The sequence below is a fragment of the Staurois parvus genome, unplaced genomic scaffold, assembly GCF_062004578.1.
Source record: "Staurois parvus isolate SC_StPar_1 unplaced genomic scaffold, SC_StPar_1.0 ptg001288l, whole genome shotgun sequence".
Classification (NCBI taxonomy): domain Eukaryota; kingdom Metazoa; phylum Chordata; class Amphibia; order Anura; family Ranidae; genus Staurois; species Staurois parvus.
Window position 1 is genome coordinate 639,369 of NW_028319084.1, and position 18,691 is coordinate 658,059.

Genomic DNA, 18,691 nt, shown 5'->3' on the forward strand with positions numbered 1-18,691 from the left:
TCCAGTGGTCCCATGGCATGTACCATGTTGTGTCTGATTACTACTCCAGATTGTGGCTCAGGTTTTAATGGTTGAGCCCTGTTCAGTATTGTAGACTCACTGGCAGCTTCATGTCCATAGTTTCATCAATGATGGTGGACCATTGTAGACCAATATGATACATGGGATCTGAACACAACTGGTAACAGTAATGAGACCAATTACCCAATATTCACATACTGATTGGGAGCACTTAGCTCACATATTACTGGGTATAGGGTAGCCTTCAGTGGAGCCATGGCATGTGCCGTATTGTGTCTGATGACTACTCCAGATTGTGGCTCAGGTTTGGATGGTTGGGCCCTGTTCTGTCTTGAAGACTCACTGGCAGCTTCATGTCCATAGTTTCATCATTGATGATGGACCATTGTAGACCAACATGACATATGGGATCTGAACACCCTTGGAAACAACAATGAGTCTAATTGTGGGAAATGTTTCAGCTAAGAACTGTCTGTATTACCAGCAACCAACCAGATTGTCGACAAACATGACACATGAAGGGTTATTTACTAAAGCTAGAGAGTGCAAAATCTGGTGCAGAACTGCATAGAAACCAATCAGCTTTCAGGTTTTATTGTCAAAGCTTAAATGAACAAGCTAAAGTTTGAAGCTGATTGGCTACCATGCACAGCTGCACCAGATTCTGACTGCACCAGTTTTAGTAAATCTACCCTATGGGATCTCAACACCCTTGATGACAGCAATGAGTCCAAGTAAGCAATATTCATATAGTGAATGGAAGCACTTCATTCACATATTATTGGTTGTAGGGCAGCTTCCAGAGGTCACATTGCATGTACCATGTTGTGTCTCATGACTACCTCAGATTGTGGTTCAGGCTTGGATGGTTGGGCCCTGTTCAGTCTTGTAGACTCACCAGCAGCTACAGGTCTATAGTTTCATCACTGATGATGGACCATTGTAGACCAACATGACATATGGGATCTGAACTCCACTGGTGACTGCAATGAGCCCAATAATGCAATATTCATACCGTATACTGACTGGAAGCACTTCAGTCACATATTACTGGGTGTAAGGCAGCTTCTGGTGGTCACGTCATTTATTGTGTTGTGTCTGATGACTACCTCAGATTGTGGCTCAGGCTTGGATTGTTGGGCCCTGTTCAGTCTTGTAGACTCACTGGCAGCTTCAGGTCTATAGTTTCATCACTGATTATGGATCATTGTAGACCACCATGACATATGGGATCTGAACACCACTGGTGACTGCAATGAGCCCAATAATGCAATATTGATACAGTATACTGACCGGAAGCACTTCATTCACATATTATTGGGTTTAGGGCAGCTTCTGGTGGTCCCATGTCATTTATTGTGTTGTGTCTGGTGACTACCTCAGATTGTGGTTCAGGCTTGGATGGTTGGGCCCTGTTCAGTCTTGTAGACTCACCGGCAGCTTCAGGTCTATAGTTTCATCACTGATGATGGACCATTGTAGACCAACATGACATATGGGATCTAAACACCCTTGGAAACAACAAATCTAATTGTGGGAAATGTTTCAGCTAAGAACTGTCTGTATTACCAGCAACCAACCAAATTTACCCATTTATTCTCCAGTTGGAATATTCCTGTGCAAGTTTGAACAAGACAATTCCTACTGAGACGTGCTGAAGAGTGATGCATTATGTGAATTTCACATTATCCAATGGTTCACATATATGACATGTGTCGATCTCAGGCATCATACGTGTTCGTTCTCCGTAATCACATGGGATTAGACCTGGTTTGGGTATCAGTCACACACTCAGTAATTTGCAATCTTTTATTATTGCATACAATACATTTCCCTTTCTGTGTCTGTTGACAATCAGACATTCACTCTCCTCTGTTATAGTTCTTCCGTTTCCGAAACGATTCCTCATTTAGAACTTTGGATATTGTAAAAAGTCTACTAAATAATTTACAAATTAAAAAAACGATAAGTGTGTAAATCCCCATCACATGGCGCTGCAGCCTGGGGCGTGGGGGTGGACACTTTACTGCCTGTGCAATAGGATGTGAGCACCAGAGAGTGGCAGCCAATCAGAATCCACACCACACCCTCAGGGACACCGCATCATGTAGATCTTCCAATAGGAACGTAGCATGCACAATACTTTCAAAGACAGTCACGCTGACAGGCTCATTATGTTGCCATAGAAACAGCACAACTTTGGAACGTTCCATTCAGCCACATTCTGTTGGGGGGGGGGGGAGTGGGGATACTAGCTCACAGTTTAACTTCAAGTGCACAATTTTCATCTTCCATTAGACCTTGATATCTAAGAAATTCAAGTTATCGAGTCAGGGGCACGTATATAAGGTTATGGCTGTCCACGGATTACATTGTCATCATGCCACGTGGCGGCCATGGCACTAGAGGCCTGTGCCACTAACACGACAACTCAACAGCAGCAGCATCAATTTAAAGTGAAAGCTCAGTGAGGGGAGAGGTGGATAACAGACACGGTCTCCCCTCCTCGTGTGAGGTCTGCGTGTGTATTTCGTCATACAACATATAACATTCCGGAGGCAGCGCAATTCCACGTCCTACAGACAGTCCACGGGAAAAGGATCCCGGGATCTCATCCTCCCACCGTGGGCAATATAAACACACACAGCATATAGCAGTACTAAGTATCAGTGCAAGGAGCTACGTAGAATAATAGGGAGGGGTTATATGGCGTGGTGGGAGGGGTGATATGAAATTATAGGAGGATGTATAGAGAATAGGGAGGGGTTATATGGCGTAGTAGGAGGGGTGATATGAAATTATAGGAGGAATTATAGAGAATAGGGAGGAGTTATATGGCATGGTGGGAGGGGTGATATGAAATTATATGAGGAATTATAGAGAATAGGGAGGGGTTATATGGCATGGTGGGAGGGGTGATATGAAATTATAGGAGGAATTATAGAGAATAGGGAGGGGTTATATGGCATAGTGGGAGGGGTGATATGAAATTATAGGAGGATTTATAGAGAATAGGGAAGGAGTATATGGCATGGTGGGAGGGGTGATATGAAATTATAGGAGGAATTATAGAGAATAGGGAGGAGTTATATGGCATGGTGGGAGGGGTGATATGAAATTATATGAGGAATTATAGAGAATAGGGAGGGGTTATATGGCATGGTGGGAGGGGTGATATGAAATTATAGGAGGAATTTTAGGGAATAGGGAGGAGATATATGGCATGGTGGGAGGGGTGATATGAAATTATAGGAGGAATTTTAGGGAATAGGGAGGGGATATATGGCATGGTGGGAGGGGTGATATGAAATTATAGGAGGATTTATAGAGAATAGGGAAGGGGTATATGGCATGGTGGGAGGGGTGATATGAAATTTAGGAGAAATTATAGAGAATAGGGAGGGGTTATATGGCATAGTGGGAGGGGTGATATGAAATTATAGGAGGATTTATAGAGAATAGGGAAGGGGTATATGGCATGGTGGGAGGGGTGATATGAAATTATAGGAGGAATTATAGAGAATAGGGAGGAGTTATATGGCATGGTGGGAGGGGTGATATGAAATTATAGGAGGATTTATAGAGAATAGGGAGGAGTTATATGGCATGGTGGGAGGGGTGATATGAAATTTAGGAGGAATTATAGAGAATAGGGAGGGGTTATATGGTATGGTGGGAAGGGAAATATGAAATTATAGAGGGAATTATAGAGAATAGGGAGGGGTTATATGGCATGGTGGGAGGGGTGATCTAGAATTATTAGAGTTATAAAGAATAACTGGGAGGTGTTATATGGTGTGATAGGAGGGGTGATATGAAAATATAGGGGGAATTATTTGGAATAATAAGGAGGGGTTATATGGCATGGTAGGAGCGGTAATATGGAATTAAAGGAGGAATTGTACAGAATAATAGGGAGGGGTTATATGGCATGGTAGGAGGAGTGATATTAAAATATAGGAGGAATTATACGAATATGGAGGAGTTACAGGGGTAATATAGGGGAGTTAGAGGGGTAATATGAAATTATACAAAATAATGGGGGGGGGGGCTATATAGCATGGCAGGACGGGTGAAATGGAATTATTTAAATTATACAGAATAACAGGGAGGAGTTATATGGTGTGGTAGGAGGGGTGATTTGAAATTATAGGAGGAACTATAGGGAATAATAGGGAGGATTTATATAGCATGGTAGGAGGGGTTATTTGGAATTATATGAATCATACAGAATAACAGGGAGGGGTTATATGGCATGGTGGGAGGAATATTATGAAACGAAAGGGTGGAGTTACATAATGTTCGAGGAGGGGTTATATGAAATGACAGGGAGGAGTTATATGACATTGAAGGAGGGGATATATGAAATAACAGGGCGGAGTTATATGACATTGAAGGAGGGGATATATGAAATAACAGGGAGGAGTTTTATGACATTGTGGGAGGAGTTGTATGAAATAACAGGAAGGAGTTTTATGAAGTTGTAAGAGGAGTTATAAGAAATAACAGGGAGGAGTTTTATGATGTTGTAGGAGGAGTTATATGAAATAACATGGATGAGTTATATGACATTGTAAGAGGAGTTATATGAAATAGCAGGGAGGAGTTTTATGATGATGTAGGAGGAGTTATAAGAAATAACAGGGAGGAGTTTTATGATGTTGTAGGAGGAGTTATATGAAATAACATGGAGGAGTTTTATGACGTTGTAGGTGGAGTTATATGAAATAACATGGGAGGAGTCATATGACATAGGAGGAGTTATATGACATTGTAGGAGGGGATATATGAAATAACAGGGAGGAGTTATAGGACATTGTAGGAGGAGTTATATGAAATAACAGGAAGGAGTTATAGGACGTTGTAGGAGGTGTTATATGAAATAACAGGGAGGACTTATAGGACAATGTAGGAGGAGTTATAGGATGTCGTAGGAGGTGTTATATGAAATAACAGGGAGGAGTTAAATGATGCTGTAGGAGGAGTAATATGAAAAACGGGGAGGAGACCTCACGCAGCATTGGTGCTAATGATGGAAAGCTCCCATTGGATAGGATGTCTACAAGGGTCTGTACAGAAGGACACCAGAGAACTAGAACTATTGTTTAAAAGCTTACTTTCCTTCCTGATCTTCCCTGATAAAAAGCTGAAGTAACACCCAAGCTCCACCCAGAATAAGGACCCCGGTGGCAGTGGGCAGGTCCAGACCCTTCACTCCACCTGTATGTCAGTGATAAATGAGCCTAGGCACAGGGGAGAACTACAAATCCCTGTGTGCTTCCTACCCATGCTGCGACCTATAGGTGAGCAGGCTGCCCAGATCTGCTGCAGCACAAGGCTTAGTACTGCTCTATGCTGCGGCTCGTTCCTTTCCCAGAAGACACCTCTGTATTGAGCCCTTTGTTATATTTAGGGCCTCCTTTGCATTTCGGGGTTTAGCGGGTAGGCACAGCGGGGTTGCTAGTATGGGGGCAGGCAGGTGGCGCAGGCTCAGGCGGTGGGGCATGCAATTCCTGTGCTCCGCCAGGTCTTCCTTCTGCAGTGCAGGTAGTCTCGCAGAGACCAGAAACTGAAAGAAGACAGCAGTCTCTCCTATTGCATGTGGCGCTGGCTTGGATCCACAGTTTGACAATGTCATCCGCTCAGCGTAAAAAAAAAAAAAAAAACTACGGTGCAACAACATGAAGCGGGCAGGTCCCATCGTCCCCTCTGTGTGGTGTCAGTTCCGGAGGATATGCTGAGACTGTGGTGTAGAAATGCCCCCGGCAGGGCTCAGTGCTGGTGAAGGGATGGTGGAGGACGGGAAGGGTTGGACTGAGGACTTTGGAGTCTCCAGGGATCGGCCACACACAGAGCACTCTGTGCAAGCAGAATGGAGCAGACTCATAAAGGGTTCGTTCTCTTCACCAACATGGGGATGAGAGAGGTTTACTGTGGGTGGGGGAGGAAGGGAGCAGAACTTTGCTGGGTACCTTGAAGAGGCGGGAAGCTCGCAGATGTCTTCAGATGGTTATATTGCATTTTAGATTCCAGGCTCTCGGCTACCTGATCATGGCTGTCCCTCCTCTGGCCCTTCATGCCTCCAGCCGTGGCACAACTATGTTTTGTGTGTGAAGCGTGCCCACACCTGTTGGAGCTGGGAGCGGGAGATGCGCAGCACAGAGGGCACCAGTCTGTGGTTGCCAGCTGGCAATGGTGGATGGCGACGGTGAGGCAGGCGTACGGGACTGCTCTCCGCGGAGCGGCTGCGCTGGATGAAGGTGCCTGTAGGATGTGGATAATGTTCTGTCTCCAGAGTTGAGGATGAGAAGACGGAAGACGCCAGTCTACGGAGGGGGCTGTACCTCGGCAGGGGGTGCTGGGAAAGCCTGTCCTCCTCCAGCTGAAAAACATCAAGAAGAGCGGAGGGAAAGGAGTCAGGCAATGTTGAGACTTGCTTCCTGCTTCTAGCTACGTGTGGCGTTAGTGCATGCTGTGGGCGTCTTCGGGGAGCACCCCCGTACCATGGGCCTGCACCACCTGCCCCTTCCCAATGGGCCTCCCTTGTGGAGGAAAATAAAGCTGTGTAGTTGGGAGGCTCTGAGGAACGGATTTTGCGGCAGTCAATATAAACCAGTTTACACAGTGCGGAAGAGATAAAGGTGGAGCGACACGGAACTGCACAGAGAAGTCAGGATGACTACATATTACAGGAACCGGATGGACTGTGCACTGGAGACACAAAAATCAGAATTAAAGAAAATGCCAGAACCCACCTGACCCACTGCAGAGGTGACTAAATGCTACTAAGGTCATCAAACCCTCCGCCATAGTCAACATACTGCTGAGGCTGCACTATCATCAAGGCTTGGTTCACACGGGCTTCAGCTTGTATAACAGCAGTGTGAACAGCAAGCCTTGACAAAACATGTACAGAGCTGTCAGCAAGCATTTTTGAAGCTATTAAAGCACCAGATTGTAAATGTTGAAGACAGATCTTAATGGGAGTGCTGACTGCCACTTTATGCAAGCTGCTAGCAGGCTTCAGCAGGAGTGTTGAAGCTTACTAGCAGCTTGCTTAAAGTGGCAATAAGCACTCCTATTAGGATCCTTGTTCAACATTTATAAACTGGAACTCAATGGTACTTTAAAAGCTTCAACAAAGCTTACCAAAAGCTCTGAAAATGTTTTATCAAAGCTTGCTGCTCACACTGCTCCTATACAAGCTGAAGCCTGTGTGAAACAGGCCAAACTTCCCAGTGTCACTAGTTTATATACCCAGGGTTCAATATACTCAGTGAGAACTACAGCACAGCGATGCAGGGTGATGGGGTCATTCCTGGTGCAGGGGGTCAAACGGGGTGGAGGAAGTTACGCTGAGTGAAGAGGGTCACCCTGGGTGCAAAGTGTCCTGTGGAGTGGGAGGTGTCACATTGAGTGGAGAGGGTCACCCTGGGTGGAAGGGGTCAAGCTTAGTGGAGGAGGTCATGTGACATGGAGGCTTGCACACCGCATTAAGTGGGTCATAACAGGTGAAGGGGGTCATGCCGGGTTGATGGGGTCACTCTGGGTGGAGGGGGGTCACATTGGATGAAGTGGGTCATACCAGGTGTAATGGGTCATTCCGGATTGAACTGGTCACCCTAATTTGAGGGAGTCACTCTGGATGGGAGGGTGACTCCAGGTTGAGGGGGTCACTTCAGGTGGAAAGGGTCACTACGGGTGGCAGGGGTCACACTAGAGTCTCTGGCTAACATGCAACCAATAACATGACGCGCACTTTTCTAAGTACAAATGGCGCTGTACGCAGTACATACTACCAGCCAGGAGCACCTTTCCCTCTCTAATGTTTTACATACAGAGAAGAAAGTTATTTAAAAATCTAAGAAGTCAGAACTGGAAGAATGCCAGAATGTAGAGACCAGTGTCCCTGATAGATAAAAAAGTAATACTATAAAATACTGCACCATAAACAGGCTGAATAATAATGATCCATTGTATAACACCCCAACTACAGATCCATCTGTCTCATAGCATCCACATAGAGAAACACTCCAGCCTACCATTCCCCGACTACCATGAGGGTTGGTGAGATGAGAAAGTAGACACTCTTCACGTCAAGCTTCTTCTATTCAGAATTTCTAAAGCTATCTACATCACCAAACCCATTTCCAAACTGCAACCCTAATCACTTGACTGCAGCCCTGATCACCTGACCGTAACCCTGATCACCTGACCCCAACTTTGATCACCCAACTGTAACCCTGATCACCTGACCGCAACCTTGGTTTCCTGACCACAGCCCTGATCACCTGACTGTAACCCTGATCACCTGACCCCAACTTTGATCACCCAACTGTAACCCTGATCACCTGACCGCAACCTTGGTCTCCTGACCACAGCCCTGATCACCTGACTGCAACCCTGATCACCTGACCCCAACTTTGATCACCTAACTGTAACCCTGATCACCTGACCGCAACCTTGGTCTCATTACCACAGCCCTGATCACCTGACTGCAACACTGATCACCTGACCCCAATTTTGATCACCTAACCAAGGCCCTGATCACCTGTCCCCAATCTTGATCACCCAACCATAACCCTGATAACCTGACTGCAACCTTCATCTCCTGATCACAACCCTGATCACCTGACTGCAATCTTCATCTCCTGATCACAACCCTGATCACCTGACTGCAATCTTCATCTCCTGACCACAACCCTGATCATCTGACTGCAATCTTCATCTCCTGGCCACAACCCTGATCACCTGACTGCAACCTTCATCTCCTGATCACAACCCTGATCACCTGACTGCAACCTTCATCTCCTGGCCACAACCCTGATCACCTGACTGCAACCTTCATCTCCTGATCACAACCCTGATCACCTGACTGCAACGTTCATCTCCTGATCACAACCCCGATCACCTGACTGCAATCTTCATCTCCTGACCACAACCCTGATCACCTGACTGCAATCTTCATCTCCTGACCACAACCCTGATCATCTGACTGCAATCTTCATCTTCTGACCAAAACCCTGATCACTTGACCGCACTCCTAATCACCTGACAGCAATCCTGATCACCTGACAGCAACCCTGATCACTTTACCACAACCCTGGTCCCTGATTACATCATGTGATCATCCCTACAATCTAGCATTACTACCATCTGTGCTTGAGATATGATTGCCCCTCCTTGTTCCCAGCATACCTGGCTCTCCCCTTGCTATCCTGGTGGGTGACCTGTAACATGACATATATGGTGCAGAGTTCAGGCTTCTCCTGTATAAATACGTATAGCCTCTTCCTATTTATCTCTGGTGGTTTTATATCTGTAATGGTACTCTAGGGCAAGATGTGATATTTCATCGGCATTCTTTCCAGTCCTGACTTGTCCTTTTCTGAGACGACCCATGTACCCAACCTGTTCAATTGCTTTTGGCACTACTCAAAGTAGAGGTGAAAGCATATCCCTGTGTGCCAGAGTATAGGGGGCAGGCCTGTGCTATTACCAATCCAGAGGGCTAATAAATGTAAAGAAGAAGGGATAGCCGCTACTTCCATCCAGCCCAGGTGAATAAACGATAAGTAGCGGCCTCAGCCTATGTGTCTCCACCAAACCAGGCATTCTGATGCATTTCGTTCTGCCCACCCTATGACTAAGCCCGGGTGGGTGGGGCCAAATGCATCAGGGAGCGTGGTTTGGTGTAAACATGTACGGTAAAGCTGCTCCTTATCATTAATTCACCTGGGCTGGTTGGGAGTTGCGGCGATCCCTTCCTTTTTACAACCCATGTACCCAACTTACACCTCAAACTCCACTGTACATGTAGGAACTCCCAATTGGCTTCTCATTTCATTTCTAGCACTCTGCCCGTGGACTGAGCTCCTCCTACGTCCAATATGTTTTCTGCAGCCTAAAGAATAGAATACTTCTGGCCTGGTGATTACATCACTATGCAATAGCAGCTGGTAATACTGTGACCACTCTCCTGTGCAGAAGTCCTAAATTGATGTGTACAACCTACAGCGATGGTGTGCAACCAGCAGTTCTATCAATAATGGTACCCATCTCACACTTTGGTCAGAATTAATAATAATCTCCCTTGTGCATCTGGCATAACGAGTCTTTACATATGTAGGTGAACATGCAGTTATGTTAGGTGTCATATGACATATTTTCCATCATCTCTTGACTTACCTGTCTCTGAGGTCCGCTGGGGTCAGACTCCCTCCTCCGTTGTCGTGATGCCGAATGGGAGTGTGATGGACTTGCAGGTGGAACATCCCCTCTGCCTTCAGAACCTTCATGTGGGGAGGAGGGCTCTTCCTCCGCTACAGTCTGCATGGTTCGAGGCCGAGCTTCATGCACTTTAGGCCTCACTGCACCATCTCCGCCCACAGTCTTTCTCCTCTCCTCCCCATCATCCAAAGGCCGGAGCTCCTCAGGCTCTTCATCTGTTGTCCCCGAGGTGGTTGGTTCTGCTCCTGGATGGAAGTCCTTCAACTCAGTCTCTTTGTCTATGATGACCCATTCCTTACTGTCAAAGTCCTCCTCCTCAGCAAGTGGGACCGAGCGAAAGGCATTACTAAGGGCTTCATGTTCTACCGATGCCGAGACTTCCATGCGGCCACTAGCTTGCCGGTCAACCTGACCCGTGTCAATGGACAACATTTGAGCAGGCTGCGATGAGCACGCCTGGCGAGATGGAGAAGCAGGGAGGTCCATGCGGGATCTGCAGGGCACAAATTACAGATGTAATTCTAGATACGTTTTATGCTACATAATGTTCAACTTTGTTAAAAGCTAAAGACCTGTCTTTTACAAACGAAATTCGGTTTATTTTATGATGATCAGTCAGTTATAAATGAAGAGGAAAACAAAACATTTCTATATCCACCTTTCCATAGTGATTGACAAAATGACTGCACAGGGCCTCTGATAATGGGGTAGCACTAGCCCTTCTGTATTGGGCCCGGGACCCATCAGTTTAAGAAGGGGACCTGGGCAGCTTTAGTTCCCCCTCCCTGTGGCACAGCTGGCTTCTCCCCCTCCCCCTGTTGCCGACCTGTCAGGTGCTCCAGGGGGAACCACAGGGGGATCGATTTCAAAAATTGACCCACCCCCTCCAATCACCCCTCTCCTGTCCAAGATCCTAATTGACAACTTTGATCCTCCCTCTTTTCTCCATGTGTTTACCATGCTTCAGTTTGTGAATGAACAGGGAGGAGAGGAGAGGAGAGGAGAGAAGAGGAGAGGAGGAGAGAGGATAGGAGAGGGGAGAGGAGAGGGGAGGAGAGGGGAGAGGAAAGGAGAGAATGAGGAGAGGAGAGGGGAGAGGAGAGAGAAGAGGAGGGGAGAGGAGAGAGGAGAGGGGAGAGGAAAGGAGAGAATAAGGAAAGGAGAGGAGAGAATCAGGAGAGGAGAGGAGGTGAGGGGAGGGGAGAGGAGAGGAAAGAGGAGGAGAGGAGAAGAAAGAGGAGGAGAGGAGAGGAAAGGAGAGGAGAGGAGAGGAAAGGAGAGGAGAGGAGAGGAGAGGAGAAGAGAGGTGAGGGGAGAGGAGAGGAGCGAGGAGGCGAGGGGAGAGGAGAGGATAGTGGAGAGGAGAGAAGAGGAGAGGAGAGAGAGATATGAATCTCAGACTGAGCCTTTAGACTTCCTTTGCCGAGGAAGATGAGTACTTTGGCTATTGGTGGCATCCTTGATGAGGGGATCCAGGGCAGCCCCGAAGAGGCATTGTCCTGTGAAGGTCATACAGAACAAACCACTTCATGCATGCGGCCTCTGCAGTCCAACACATTAGCCAAAGAGTCCTCCTCATGTACATGGATAGGAGCCTCCTATAGGAGATGATGAGGCAGGAGACCTCTAACAACTTGTCCACGTAGTAGCTCAGAGTTGCAGATGTATTCCACACACTGTAGGACCAAGAGTTTAAGGGATCACATCCTTTCAAATAACCTTGGATCAGTCAGCCAGGGTTTGACAGATCAATGTCATGGCCAAGACCCATTGCAGTGCACCAGAAGGTGGGCAGTAGAAGTAGACTGAGGATCAGAATTCCATGTGGCTCCTAAAAGCAGGAGCAGCATCAGGAAAATGAGCACGAAGCGTGTGTTACTCCACTCAGCGGATGGAGCCAGTGCTCAATCCCTCAGCCTTAACCCCTTTCCCGATAAAACCAGCAGTAATGGGAATTACTGTCCAGCAGTGCAAATAGTGAGGAAGCTCCGGATGCTTCACCCAAACAGCCTACTCAGGAGAGTGTCTTCAGAGACAGGGAAAATGCTGAAGCAATGCTTCACACCTAGCTTGTTACCAGAATGGGAATTGTGAAATGCGGAACTCATTGAAGCTCATATTCCAGGCTAGTTTTGCAATGTTTGGTCCAGCTGGGTCCAGGTATGACACTTCAACGTCAGGCTTAGGAAAGGCCAATACAGAGAGAGCTGCATACAGAGAACAGCTCAAACACTGACGCAGCAGAAATCTTGAGTGAACGAAGAATTTGAAGGAAAAAACAGGCAAAAACAGGTTAGATTTTTCTCAGCAGAGCTGAAGAAAAGATGTCCATCCTCCTAGATCACTAGCAAAAAACTGAGGCATGCCGATAGTAGGAGGGGTTATACTGGGCTGGCCTACAATGTATTTTTTGCCAGTGTCTAATCTTTCTGCAGGCGGCAGTATAACACAAAAGTACAAAATTTCTTGTCCATCAATGAATGAGAAAGAAAATCAATTGTAAGGTGTATATAAAGAAGCTAAAGGGCACTGGCTCTGCTTGATCTATGGAAGTCAAATCCCTATGTGTCAATGCTGTGGACTCCTACCTCCTCTCTGGAAGATCAGCTCTTTCTGCTGTAGATAGCCGTTCGGACTCAGGACTGTTGACGCGCCGGTAATGAAGAGAGCGTGCCTGTGTAGTGGGGGACTCGGGAGGAGCCCGGACGGGTGAGCTGGGACACCCATGCCGGCTGTGATCGTCTTCCATCAGGCACTGTGTCTGCAGAGGGAGGAGACCACATTCATTATTACACCCTGAGGATTTCTATCATTAGAAGCTCATGCAGTCACAAAATCTGAAACTAAGGATAGCAGAATCGCCTCACTTCAAGAACAATATCTGGAAATGTTTTCTGAAGGATCACATGATACCATCTCTGTATTTACCACATTGACAACTAGCTTTCATTCTATTGGCTCTGGGGGATCACATGACATCAACTGATGGCCAGCCTTCATTACAATGTCTCTGAATAGTCAGATGACATCACAGGATGGACAAGAGTCACCCTAATAGGGGTAAATGATCACATGACATCATCTGATGGCCACCATTCACTATGTCTCTGAATGATCACATGACACCACGGGAAGGTCAAAAGTAAATATAGGGTTCCTCCTGCGCTTCTATATGGTGATCAATATGTAGATAAGCGGCTTCATGCTATGGTGTACCTCTGCATGGTTTTCAGGTGTGCCAAGATGGCGTCCACGCCGGAAGTACGTCACCGCGTATCGGAACTATGTCACCGCGTACCTACGCGTTGCGTCACCATCGTCACGTGACTTCCTCAGGGTGCCTGGGTTCACTGAAGTTTTTTTAATTGCATTTTATATGTAAGCACTTGTCATTTTGTTTAGGAGATTTCTCCCCTAATTTAGGGATTCACGGATGTTTTGCACCAGTCTGTGTGTTTTTTATCTGTAAAATCCCTAGTAGGGATATTTTTGGAGGGTGGTTATTGATGTTATTATTGTTTTTTCACTATATGAGGTCCTGATTGAGGACCAGTTTGTTATTTCACGTTGCTTTGCACTACGTTTTTTGTGGCACTAATTAGATCCTTATTGGATCATATCACAATAGATTTGCTCATCTGCATGTTTATTTCTTTAATTTTCATATTATTATTATCACATATTTAGGTATATATATTTTTATTTAATATTTATTAGCACTACACTATTATTATTATTGTTACCACAGGAAGGTCAGTGGTTACTAATGGGGGTGAATAATCACATAACATCATTACATTGCCAGCTATGCCTACATTGGCTCTGACATTACACCATGGTCATCATTCATCGTGTAATCGCACGTCCTGGAAGGAGAACACGTTCCTTAATAGCTGCGACTGTACATTTGAGACTTCTGATTTGCACATTAAATTTACAGCATTTGTTAGTCGGAGAGGAGGGGAATAGCAGTTATTAAAATCGAGTGTATAGTATAGCCTGTATGCAGGTTGGGCTAGTAACCAAAGTCGAATTTACAGACCTCTCTAAATGGCTCTGGAGACAGGACCAAGAAAAGCACACTCTGAGCCGGCCCGTTCCTGTCCCCGTACCTTACTGATACTGATTCTTAGCTTATTCCGATTCACATCTGTCTCCTCCCAGACCTCGGTGTCATTGAAGCCCGTGTTGGGGACCTGTCCGGTGAGGTCTGCCGGCCGGCCGGGAAGGATGGGAGGGGCATTCTCCTGGTCGCTCAGGTGCTCCCCTTGTAGGACATCTTCGGTGTTCTCCCTCAACAAATCCCCTGGCACTGGAGTCACATTCACCACCCTGCATTCAGAGACAACAAGAGGTTCATTAAGATGACTACGTCTGAATAGTTGCAAAGATGGCAACACATATACATACATATGAGCAATTACTGATGACCGCTAATTATTCTCCCATTATTAACCACCTCTGTCCGGCCATTGTATATAAATGGCTGGACGGTGGCAGTGCAGGGTCGGGTGGCTGTTTATAAACGGTCTCCCCGCACCCTGCTTGTGCGCGCTCCCTGGGAGCGCGCAGCACCGTGATCCGGTGCCCGCTGTGTCCTCTGTGCGAGGTCCCGATCATATGATTGCTGATTGGCCAATCAGTGATCACATGCAGAGTAGTAAGCAAGATGTCACTTGTGGCATCATTGCTTACTACATGTGAAATCTGTGAATGAACACAGAGGTCACATGGTACAGGGCTATTCACAACAGCCTTGTACCATGTGACAAGCTCTGACCAATCACAGCTCACTCAGTAGTTCTCAATGGCTGCAAGAATGCAGCTAGAGATAAAAAGGAATGATATTCATCACCCCCCACAAGTAATACAGTGTCATCATGGTGACACTGTACTGCTAGGGTGACAGTATGTAAAAAACCCCAAAACATAAATAATAACATAAAAAAATAAAAAAAGATGTAAAAAAAAATGTTTCAAAATTATCATTTTGGTTATAAACTAATTTTTTGTTTTTTTACTAAAAAGATAACAGAAAAAATTTTGGACAAGATTTATGATGAAATACTATTTATTTGCAAACTTTTATAAGAAAAACATTTTTTTTCAAAATTTTTGGACTTTTTAATTTACATAGCAAAAAAAATAAAAATCCCAGTGGTGAATAAATACCACCAAAATAAAGCTTTATCTGTCTCAAAAAAATGCTAAAAATTCATATGGGTACAGTGTTGCATGACTGCGCAATTGTCATTCAAAGTGTGATATCGCTGAAAGCTGAAAATTGGCCTGGACCGGAAGGGGGTAAAAGTGTCCGGACTGGAAGTGGTTATGACTGTAGGACAAAGACTGTACCCATCTGTTTACTTGTTTTTCATTGAAGGTTTAGTGGGGCAGTTGACTAGATTAGTTGATTCCCACTCAGAGCAAGAAGACAAAAATGAGGAAAAAAAGACAAAAATCTCACCCAAACATGGCAGCTGTCTGCCGGGTGTTCTGCTGCGGTGGGGTGGAGGTGCTGGTAGACAGTAGGATGTCTGTTCCACCCTTCTCCCAGTCAAAGGCCTCATTCTCTGTGATTCCTCTCTCTTTCATACTGTTCTCAAACACAGACATAATCATCTGCAAAGGTACAAAAGGTTTCATTACACTCCGGGAAAAATATACATCACAGCACGTTCCTCACCAAAAAACACCGCTCTCTGTACATACATGTAACAAGCATGTACATCATTTGTAAAGATACACTTATGGTGCGAACACTGCTGCCAGTCTGTCTGTACGTCTGAAAGTGATTGTAAAGTATCTTTATATATATATATATATATATATATATACATATACACACAGTCAGGTCCATAAATATTGGGACATGGACACAATTCTAACATTTTTGGCTCTATACATCACCACAACGGATTTGAAATGAAACGAACAAGATGTGCTTTAACTGCAGACTGTCAGCTTTAATTTGAGGGTATTTACATCCAAATCAGGTGAACGGTGTAGGAATTACAACAGTTTGCATATGTGCCTCCCACTTGTTAAGGGACCAAAAGTAATGGGACAATTGGCTTCTCAGCTGTTCCCTGGCCAGGTGTGTGTTATTCCCTCATTATCCCAATTACAATGAGCAGATAAAAGGTCCAGAGTTCATTTCAAGTGTGCTATTTGCATTTGGAATCTGTTGCTGTCAACTCTCAAGATGAGATCCAAAGAGCTGTCACTATCAGTGAAGCCATCATTAGGCTGAAAAAACAAAACAAACCCATCAGAGAGATAACAAAAACATTAGGCGTGGCCAAAACAACTGTTTGGAACATTCTTAAAAAGAAGGAACGCACCGGTGAGCTCAGCAACACCAAAAGACCTGGAAGACCACGGAAAACTGTGGTGGATGACCGAAGAATTCTTTCCCTGGTGAAGAAAACACCCTTCACAACAGTTGGCCAGATCAAGAACACTCTCCAGGAGGTAGGTGTATGTGTGTCAAAGTCAACAATCAAGAGAAGACTTCACCAGAGTGAATACAGAGGGTTCACCACAAGATGGAAACCATTGGTGAGCCTCAAAAACAGGAAGGCCAGATTAGAGTTTGCCAAACGACATGTAAAAAAGCCTTCACAGTTCTGGAACAACATCCTATGGACAGATGAGACCGACATCAACTTGTACCAGAGTGATGGGAAGAGAAGAGTATGGAGAAGGAAAGGAACTGCTCATGATCCTAAGCATACCACCTTATCAGTGAAGCATGGTGGTGGTAGTGTCATGGCGTGGGCATGTATGGCTGCCAATGGAACTGCTTCTCTTGTATTTATTGATGATGTGACTGCTGACAAAAGCAGCCGGATGAATTGTGAAGTGTTTCGGGAATATTATCGGCTCATATTCAGCCAAATGCTTCACAACTCATTGGACGCTTCACAGTGCAGATGGACAATGACCCAAAGCAGACTGCAAAAGCAACCAAAGAGTTTTTTAAGGGAAAGAAGTGGAATGTTATGCAATGGCCAAGTCAATCACCTGACCTGAATCCGATTGAGCATGCATTTCACTTGCTGAAGACAAAACTGAAGGGAAAATGCCCCAAGAACAAGCAGGAACTGAAGACAGTTGCAGTAGAGGCCTGGCAGAGCATCAGCAGGGATGAAACCCAGCGTCTGGTGATTGCTATGCGTTCCAGACTTCAGGCTGTAATTGACTGCAAAGGATTTTCAACCAAGTATTAAAAAGTGAAAGTTTGATTTATGATTATTATTCTGTCCCATTACTTTTGGTCCCTTAACAAGTGGGAGGCACATATGCAAACTGTTGTAATTCCTACACCGTTTACCTGATTTGGATGTAAATACCCTCAAATTAAAGCTGACAGTCTGCAGTTAAAGCACATCTTGTTCGTTTCATTTCAAATCCATTGTGGTGGTGTATAGAGCCAAAAATGTTAGAATTGTGTCGATGTCCCAATATTTATGGACCTGACTGTATATACTTATGTTATACTTACCTGCTCTGTGCAATGGTTTTACATAGAGCAGCCCTGATCCTTCTAGGGTTCCCCGCCGGTGCTCCTGACTCCTCCTGCCTTCTGAGTAACCCCACTAGCAAGCCACTTGCTGGGGGGGTACTCCTGCAAGCTCAATAATGCATCTATTGACACACACAGTGCTGCTCATCCCCACCCCCGCCACTTGGTTTGACTGACAGCAGCAGGAGCCAATGGCTCGCACTGCTCTCACTGAGTCCAGTCTGATGCTCTCGGGCACAGCGCTGGATTAGGATTGGGCTCACATAGGTATTTAGGGGGGGGTCGGAGCTGTACCTAAAAGATTTTGTACCTTAATACCTTTACCCTTTACAACCACTTTAACTGTCTTTTGATGTATCACCCTCTATACACTGTATATGGGAGATTTACTAAAACTGGTGCACACAAAATCTGGTGCAGCTGTGCACGGTAGCCAATCAGCTTCTAACTTCAGCTTGTTCAATTAAGCTTTGACAATAAAACCTGGAAGCTGATTGGTTATTATACACAGCTGCAACAGATTCTCGGTGCACCATTTTTAGTAAATCTCCCTCCATATGATCTACTGTTGTGTCCTCTGATGTATCACCCCCTGTACACCTCTACTAGTCTGCCTGTTCCTCTTTCCTGTACTCCAAATTATCACCGCTTGTACACCTCTAACAGTCTATCAGTACCTCTCTCCTGTCCTCCAATGTATTGCCCTCTATAGGCTGCTAATAGATTATATGTTCTTCTGTCCTCTGATGTATCACCCCTTGTAAATCACGACTAGTGTGCCTGTACCTCTCTCCTGTACTCTGAAGTATCACCCCCTGTACACCACTACCAGTGTGCCTGTACCTCCCTACTATACTCTGAAGTATCACCCCTGTACACCACTACCAGTGTGCCTGTACCTCTCTCCTGTAC

At 45.5% G+C, this 18,691-nt stretch overlaps 1 protein-coding gene across 6 annotated transcripts in view; it reads right to left on the bottom strand.

Annotated features, from left to right (window-relative positions):
• Positions 1-18,691, bottom strand: part of TTBK1 (tau tubulin kinase 1) — a 150,334-nt gene that overhangs the window by 17,212 nt on the left and 114,431 nt on the right. For all 6 annotated transcript variants that reach the window (XM_089660927.1, XM_089660928.1, XM_089660925.1 and 3 more), the window contains 4 exons: positions 15,719-15,873; positions 14,364-14,583; positions 12,840-13,012; positions 10,210-10,744 (listed from right to left, as the gene is read on the bottom strand). In XM_089660927.1, coding sequence (XP_089517053.1) covers positions 10,210-10,744; positions 12,840-13,012; positions 14,364-14,583; positions 15,719-15,873 — 1,083 coding nt within the window. The remainder of the gene's footprint in view (positions 1-10,209; positions 10,745-12,839; positions 13,013-14,363; positions 14,584-15,718; positions 15,874-18,691) is intronic.